Raw genomic sequence first — 9,092 nt, 5'->3', positions numbered from 1 at the left:
AAGTTTTTTTTTTTTTTTTGATATTTTTACAAAGGGTGTCCCATTTACTTTGTTCTATTACTGTATTCATCACTTTATGAAAGATCCAAATCCTTCATTTTTATTCACTTTTGACTGCCATTTAACACCCTGTACCGTTGGTAATATTCACTTTTGTATGCTACCTTGTACAACAAATCAAAAGGAGAAGTGTTTGATGACAAGTAGTTATAGTCACATGGTAGTGTAAATCTCTTATAAATGATCGGTAGAGAAAAATTAAATAATTCTATTCAGAAAAAGTTTCAAAATGTTTCTATTTATACTAGAGACCATTTCTTGAGCTTCGCCTGGTGTTATTTTATAGCTTTCAAATTCAGCACTGATATATTTTTCAATTTTCTACCAATAATAAATTCAATTTTTTAGAATTCAAAGACAAAAATCAATCACATTCAAATTTTCTTTCGAATAAGCCATGATGATATTTGTAAGCCCAATAAATTGGGATCCAGCCTATTCACATTAAAATATTCAATTTATTTAAAACAAGAATTATATTAGAAGAAAACAGTTTCGAAGGTCAGACATGGCTTTCTGTAATAAATTACGCTCTACTTGACATCTGTTTTACCATGTATTTCAAACTGCTTAGGCACAATAGAAAGTTCCTAACAAAACTTCTTAAATATGATGACATCACAAAACAAAATTTCTTTTGACATGGTCACCAATCCTAAAAATCTGCTCAGACCTTTAAGATCTCTCAAAGCCTAGATGATTGTTGATTATGCCAAAATTGGTGAAAGGAAGGCTAGTGGGTAAATAAAGAAAAGATTCATCTCCTGTGAATCTAATAACAGATCAATCTAATACAAAATTTGAAAACTCTGCTGTTTTTCGCCCTGTTTGTCATCTTTGCTACTATCCACTTATTTTCCCGGGTTGTCCACCAGTAACATTTTTCACATTATTGGAAAGCTTTTTTATTTTCTTGTAAATTTTCTCCGCTCCAGGTAACTGCATAACGTATTTGTAGCAAGAAATAAAGTCAGTCTAAAATGCAGCACAGTACCAAAAAATTGTGAGCGATGAACAATGGACAACCAAAAATCACAAATTCGACACAAATCATTGCTCATTTCACGCCCTAATGAAATTTTATCAGCTTTAAATGACTTTCTTTAAGAAGAAAATAATCGCACAAGGTAGCTGGACTATTTATCATGTCTGTTCCAAGTGTTAACAACCAAGTTCATCTCTCTATTCAGCCTAATTCACCCTTGTACAACTTGTAACCTCCCACACATTATAATAATGAAAGAATATGAAATAACATAATAAATGTCTAATATTAATAAGGGAAAGAACAAGGTATCTTGCACCTTTTCATTCAAAGCCAAATTTCTAGCAACTGCCTTTTCCATAGTGCTTTGGTAGTATTGTAAGAAAGGAGTGTTACCACTCTGCTTTGCAAGCTGCATATAAATCCACTGTCAAACATTCATACTATGACTAGCAATTATCAAACACAGCATTCAGAATGCATACCTGAAGAAATAATTCTACAGATTGTTGATCTTTTGGTGAAAAAGCCACCTCATCTCTTTTTTTCTGCACAAACTCAATATTTTGCTCCACCTGTAGGAAGGCGAAACCCTAAAAGTTTATTTTTTCTATGCACTATGAACAGTGCATCATGATATAAATCGTCAAACCCTTGTACCCATCTATATCTGTCATCACTCTGAAAGACCCCAGTTAGGATTCTCAAATCAATAGCAAACAGTGGGCAAAGAAAGATAGAAAATGAGAGTAGAGACAATGAAAAGAATTAGGTAGATATGGAAATTGTCATTGAATGAACAAAGTGATAAGAACGATTAAAACAATGAGGTATTCAAGAGACCTTAACTCTCCCTAAAGCAAAGCACATACAAAACAATTATCAACATAACCTGCCTAGTTCTTTCTTCTCATCACATGTACTCATCCTTGACAACAGGCTTAGGGTTTGGGCGTGCGTATAATTTCTTTCCTTTTAAATCAAGAAGAAAAAAGGACAAACAAATAATAATCACAAACAACACTTCTCTTACTCACTTAAAAAACTAGGCTTTCAAGTACACGGGTATATTTTCAAATTTAACTTGTCATTAGCCAAGCTAAAATAACACAATTAGACTTAATTCCATCTTGCTATGAACTCACATTTAGACTATGAATTTTGAATCATTGTTTGTTAAATCTTCTAAATTATGTTATTTCGATAGAAAATACAAAATTTACAAGAATTTTGGAAATCTTTGTTGTTAAACATTTTAGAAAAAAGGTTATTTTGAAAAAAGAAAAAAAATCAGGAAGTCAATGAATGGCTCCATTACTGCTTCAGAAGTATTAACCTCTAGCATATCAATACTAGGAAAAACAAAATTGTTGCAAGAGAGAGTATAGAAATCAATACCTGATCAATAAATCGCTTAACAACACGTTTGAAACTTTCAATATTAGTTGTCTCATGAAACTTTCGTAATCGGATAAGTGGCATAGTTGCTAGATCAGGAAATGATACATGGTAGGTCCACTGAGAAAAGTGTGCTGAAAGCAGTTCCACAGCAGATAAAATACACTGCTCTTGGAAGTTTCGAGATTTCAAAATTTGTTTTGGCAACTGTACAAAAAAATTAATATCAATTATCTTAATTCAAAATGCATTATGCTAGACAGAAACATTAGAAGCTATAAATCCCAAACTGAAAAGAATTAGAAACGCATTTGGTTTAGAATAGCAAGATACTAATCCCTAACCTTTATTCCAGTTGATAAGCTGATGGCCTTTCCATGTTTTCCACCCTCTCCAATTTTATACTCCAAAACATCCAAAACCAATGATGCCACAGGAATGAAAATCCCACTTGAACTGGAGAGGTGATTTAACCATTGAATGCACTTGACTCTTAAAGGTAAATATCTTGGTCCACGAAACAGGACAGTCACCCCATTTATAATCTGAACAACCATATAAAGCAATGGCTGAAGATCATAGTCACGTATATTAGCTGATATAAACATAACCCATACATCAATACAGCTAATGTACTGCCAACTGCATAAGTTATTGACTGCTTCCTGCACACGAAAAAAAATATACATGTCAGGACATTAGAGAACCAAAATTAACAAAAAATTATAATAGAAATCAAATGCTTCAGCATCTAAATAAATAGCAATGAATATATTCACATGAACTTAACGAAACATGTTTGCCTACCTTTTTCTTTGTTTGTAGCCCTTGTTGCAGCATTTTCGCAAGTTGCTGGATGGAAATCATTGCTTTTCTGGATGATTTTTGTACATCTACAGAACAAAGCTCAACAAAGGAGTTCTTCAGAAATTGTACGTGTTTCAATTGATCAGGTTCCACAAACTGACAATTGCCAATCAAGGATTTATAAGTTTTGACAAAGCAGGTGTCAAACCAATTAGAAGCATACACAGATGCTAGATCTTGTATGATAAGAAAGGCATATGAAGACACACTCCCTCCATCTGTAGCCCAAAAATGAACAGCAGTCTGCAGTGGAAATTTGGTGTGAGTTTGATTTAAAATTATATTGATATAATTTGCAACCAGAAAACCATTAGCTAGGGGACACTGCACGGTAATCTATCAATAGGAAAGACCCGTACACATGCATTCATATCAACTATAATATGTACACATCAAGACTTATTTTAATGTAGGACATACTTATGATGCGTTGGAAAAAAAATAGATAAGATTACATAAAATACCTTTACAAGTCTGCAAAGTAACGAAGGAAATGCAACAAAAAATGCCATTGATGCTCTTAATCGGGCAAAGGAGAAGGTCAATATCTCTGTTTCAGTAACTTGATTCAAAAGATAAAGGCTACTCCTCAAATATGATTTAATGAATGGCTTGAACGTATTCCACTTTGAGCTATTTTTTAATTCCGAAATCTTCTCCTTCCTGATATTGGAGTTTGATAATCCAAGCAGCTTCCTAAAAATATTATCAGCATCATTAAGTGTAAAAATCAATATCTTGCAAAAGGTTTCACTACTTTGAAATCTATGGCGTGAGTCAGCAGCATTAATGACACCACTTGACTGAGCTCTGTAGTGGCATGCTGTCCGATATCCATTTAACAGACTAGTTAGGGCAGACAGATTTTGCTGCTCTGTCACTAGTTGACACCAAGAGTCAACATCAGAGCTAGTCAAAAATAGGCTCTTCTTGTTATCCACACTTTCTCCATCCACTGACTCTGTTTCATCAATACTCATCTCATCCTCATCTGCATACTGTTACAAGATCCAAATATATAAATGGCAAATCAACAAAATATATCCATGTAGGAGTAATAATTAGGTTTTCCTTCCGTGTAAAATATACAAGCTTGCTGACAAAAACAATCATATATGATATAACACTGGCAAAGTTTTTGCTTATAGCTAAAACCATAAAATAAGTAGAAGCTTTAGCTTATTTTTTCTGCTTGGAAAACTGTTATAAAAGATCTTTTTTTAATGAAAAGTGTTTACATATTAATTAAAAAAAGATCTTTCATGAGTAAATTAGGAATAATAGAATTACTCTAATAAAAAAAACAGCTTCTCAAAAGGGTATTTAAAAAAAAAAACTGGGAAGTTTCTCCAAAAAAAAGACCTTTTATATTAAAAAAACACTTTATTTTTTACCCAAACACTTTCAATAGTGCTTTTTTGATTCTAGAAGCTAAAACAGCTTAAAATAAGCTTAGCCAATCATGGCCATTAAATCATAAACTCAATCTATTTTGGATACCAAATGAAGTAGAACAGGAATGTGTGTAATAGAAAATCAATAGCTATGTAGTTTGACCATACACACACATAATTCTTTAAACACATTGATGGTTCATATTTTTCAAAAATAGAAAATAAAGAAGGAAAAACTATATCTTGGTTAATAAATAAGTTCAAAGTAATTAACTTACTGCTTCTTTATTTCTAAAGGATTCAAGCTTCTTATCATAGCTTTGAAGAAACTTAGAAAATGCAGGATCCTGAAAATTTTCCATATATTACGTTTCATCAAAAATGTGGATTAAGAAAAATATAATTGCAGGAAGAATATAAGAAATAAATTTAAAACATAAGATAGAAGAAAAAAGTGAACAATCCAAAATCTACAATGCTTACAAAAAGAACCTGTCTGTAAGAAAAAATTTTAGTAATTTGAAGACACTAATTTAGTGAATTTACAATTCTTCATCTTTAACTAACTTCATCAGACAAAGTTACAAGGATATCACAGTTTTTATTCAAGTACTGCAGATTTAATACCCTTCTTGCTATCAAATAAACCTACCCTAAAAATGCAGCTAAAGTCTGTACTATAGTTCCTACATTACCCCTAAAACATCCATGTGGCAATAAAGTATCACATCAGTTAATGGGTCGCCTTCCAAACACATAATATTTTACAACCATACATTGATAATGATACACTAACTTACCTTTTTCTTCAATTTTTCCAATTGTTTTGTTTCCTTCACAAGATCTAAATATATTTCTTTGTTCTGTGATGAGAAAGCACTACCACCAGAGTTGTCTGTACACAAATTCATTCAGTTATTAAACAAAGGAAAAGTTTTACTGGAATGCATTAAATCAATAAAATAAATGCTCCACCTTCAAGATAATTAGCTCCATCACTTTGAGCAACATGTAAACTTGAGTCCTGCTAGGTATATTATGAGTTAGTGCCCAAAAAAAACATAGAGGGGGCAAAAGAAAATGTATTTAATTACTACTTTCAAAATCAGAACAAGTGACAAACCTCTGAAAGATATCCATCACTGTCAGTCTCGTCTCCGGTTGCATTGCTATCATCATCCGTAAACACCGCATCAAGAGAAAAGTTTTCTAGATCCTTGCCTTTGCTTCTTCTAAAGACATCAAAAGTGAAGTAAAAGCATTTAAGACAATTGTTTCGGATATAGCAATGGTAAATAAAGTTTCTGAGATTAATGCTAATATAAAACTATAAAACAAAAGACAACTCTAATGCAGGAGTAAGAGGGATCACCCCTTTTCTACCTTACATTGGACATCACTTTTGTGTCCTCTTCCTGTTCTTCAATATCATCCTGGTCACGTCCTAAAGTAATGAAATTAAACATAACAAACAGTAGAAAATTCAGAACAACAAAAACAAAGCCTCCTTAGAATGTGAGAAAATAACAAGTACACCTATAGTTAAAAGCTATGATGAAAGATATTTTCAACACTAAACAATTTATTTTAAAGGTACACATTTCATCAAATAATGTAGTAGTTACTCTTTCAAAAGCATTGAGCTCAAAATTCCAAACCCCTAAAAAACATTTTTGAGCAAAACTCAATCAAACAAAAATGAGTTGGGAAAAAAAATAAAAACACTAACTTTGCATTAAACTGACAAAATTACAACTAACATAAATATCCATTAAAGCTTTTAACGTGAAGAATAGTACAGAGAAACAAAACAAAACAGAAAGAAATTTACTCTTAGAAGATTTCTTCTTGAACATCATAGAGTTCGTTTTGCGTTTCCGTTTGAGCACAGATTGAAGATTCTTCTTCGCAAATTTCCTCGCCTTCTTCCCCAGCTTTCCCATTTTTAACTATTCAAATAATCTGCAGAATTGTTGCGAACACATTAATATATATATATATACATATAACAGAGAAAAAACCTTAACAAAATTATAGTTAGTAGTTCTTACAGGGGAAACCTTATGGTCCTGTGAGGTGAGAAGGAGAGGGCGGCACTCTTCTGTCTTTCGCAAACGAAGAAGGGGAGGGAAGCAGAGAAAAGGAAAAGGTTTTAGGAAACTGATTTAGCGTTGACGAGGTTTGACCTGCTGCAATGGTGCTAGGCAGAACTAGGAGAAGGAGAGCTATTCTGGTTTCGTGACCTGGAAATGCAAATGCGTGGCTTACGACGCTGTGGGTGGCTGGCTGGCTGCTGAAGAAGGGTCGAAACGTGTATTTAGGGTTTTCAATTTAGGAAATAGAGAAAACATTCATTTGCGTTTCCAATTTTTTGTCGCAATTTACGTTTCCAATTTTATTATCGTTTACAACGTAAAATCTGAATTCTATTATCGCATGTTTGATAATTTGGACTTTCGTCCAGCAAAATAACATAGGTGTTGTTGGGTAATTCTTAAAAAAATATATGATTAAAAATTTTACAATTAAATATAGGATTTATACTTTTTTTTTTTTAGTTGTGTTTTTTTTTATTATCTGTTTGGATCTTGTATTTTGACAAATTAATTTTTAGACACTATATTTTGTAAAATGGTTAAAATAGAACCCTAAACCCAATTTTGGTCAATATTTTCTTAACTAAAATCACAAATAATTTACCAAACTAACAATTCAGAACAAAAATAAAATCATTCTACTTAAAAGAAATATGTTGTTATATTCAATTTTTTCTTCATCAAAATTGAGTTTAGGGTTTTATTTTAACCATTTTACCAAACATAGGGTCCAAAAAGTAATTTGTCAAAATACAGGGTCCAAACAGGTAATGGAGAAAAATACAAGGTCCAAAAAAGTATAAACTCTTAAATATAAAGTAAAGTTCGGTAATTTTATTTTTATTTATTATTTTTAAAAATTTTATTAAATTTTGAAAATATAATTTTTTCACTTTCAAATTTTTTTAATCAGTTTTTAACTTTTTTTTTTCTTTTTTTCTTCAAATCAACATCTCATTTTATATTGTTAAACAAAAAATAAAAATAAAAACTATAAAACACATTTATTATTTTTTGTTTTTAAAAATAAAAAACAAAAATAATTACCAAACATATTTTTATTTTTGTTTACCCAAAAACAGACTGTCTAATGACGTAGCAGGATTGGTCTACACGTGAGAGGCACGTGGCTATTTTAAGTATTTATATCCTGCTCAACCATCGACCAGAAGATTTTTAGTTTATCAAGCATCATATTTATGTGCGACCAGCTTGGTTGTATATAATCATTTATTTCTTTTAGATGCGCAATCTTGTAATTATACATTAATTGTAATTTCTTTATTTATTTAGATACACAAGTCTTAATTGTAATTAAGGTCCGTTGGCCCATGTAACCTTCTTGAGCCTATATATACGAATCAAATGGCTCAAGAAAGAGACTTTTGGATTGGGAGAATTCTGAGAGAAAAATATAGTGTTATTATTCACCGAAATTGTAATCCTCATAAGGCTTGAGAAACTCGTGAACTCTGGTTCATTGATCACAGTATTGGGATTTTAAATCAATAAAAACAGTAAGTAGACGTAGGTCATTACCATCTGATTGGGGCCGAACCACTGTAAATCGTTTGTGTCGTTTACCTTTTCGTCTTAATTTCTTTTTGTTTTCATCTCATTTTATATCGTTTATTTAACTCCGTGTTGTTGACCAATAGTTAACAATTTTTAAAAATAAAGAGACAAAAAAATAATAATAATTCTATTTTTGCATTTAAAAAATTCAAAAACTAAAATTTTACCAAACACAATCTTTGTTAAACTACAATTCTGATTTTATATATTTTGTAAAATGAAACAAAAATAATATCGTCATTTTATTTTAGTTAAACTTTTTTTAACATGATTAAAATGATGTTAAGTTATTATTAAATATTGAATATTACTTATATATTTTAGAACAAAAATAATATAAAAATAAACTTTAAATTAATTTAAACTTTAAACAAATATATCTTTCATTCCACCCTTCCTCTCTCTCTCTCTCTCTTTCCTTTTTTTCTTCGTTCTCTTTTTTTCTCCCACCGATCCTAGCAGTGGTGCAGCAGCTCCTTGCCGACGACTAGGCTGCTCCTCACCACAGATCGACAAATTGATAGACTCTCACTTCCAGTCAGCCATCGCATAGGTCACGTGACGTTGGATGCCATTGGACACACGCAACACTTTAGATTTGATTTAGAACGCTAGATCTGGGAACATGGGCAACGGCTATGTTGGGCTTTCGTACGAGGATTTGGGCAAGCTTTATCAAACTTGGCTAGGCGAGGTGGGTTGATTTGGGCATTTCGT

The 9,092-nt window shown here is 31.7% G+C and overlaps 1 protein-coding gene across 4 annotated transcripts; it reads right to left on the bottom strand.

Moving 5' to 3' along the window:
* Window positions 1–517: 517 nt before the first annotated feature.
* Window positions 518–7,093, bottom strand: LOC133798521 (protein REBELOTE). Of its 4 annotated transcripts, none has more exons than XM_062236841.1 (14): window positions 6,765–7,090; window positions 6,536–6,666; window positions 6,088–6,148; window positions 5,828–5,936; window positions 5,680–5,728; window positions 5,505–5,599; window positions 4,983–5,051; window positions 3,775–4,308; window positions 3,251–3,553; window positions 2,788–3,108; window positions 2,444–2,650; window positions 1,531–1,620; window positions 1,365–1,457; window positions 518–999 (listed from the first exon to the last, which is right to left on the bottom strand). In XM_062236841.1, the coding sequence occupies exons 2-14, from the start codon at window positions 6,645–6,647 to the stop codon at window positions 904–906; spliced, it is 2,139 nt and encodes a 712-aa protein (XP_062092825.1). In that variant the 5' UTR covers window positions 6,648–6,666; window positions 6,765–7,090; the 3' UTR covers window positions 518–903. The 4 variants fall into 4 exon arrangements, 3 of the variants coding, with proteins under 3 accessions (XP_062092825.1, XP_062092824.1, XP_062092826.1); XM_062236840.1 differs by having other exon boundaries at window positions 6,756–7,089; XR_009875918.1 differs by having other exon boundaries at window positions 890–999; window positions 1,531–1,726; window positions 6,756–7,093.
* Window positions 7,094–9,092: the final 1,999 nt, after the last annotated feature.

The sequence above is a fragment of the Humulus lupulus genome, chromosome 8, assembly GCF_963169125.1.
Source record: "Humulus lupulus chromosome 8, drHumLupu1.1, whole genome shotgun sequence".
Lineage (NCBI taxonomy): Eukaryota > Viridiplantae > Streptophyta > Magnoliopsida > Rosales > Cannabaceae > Humulus > Humulus lupulus.
This window is presented reverse-complemented; position numbering and strand designations above follow the sequence as displayed.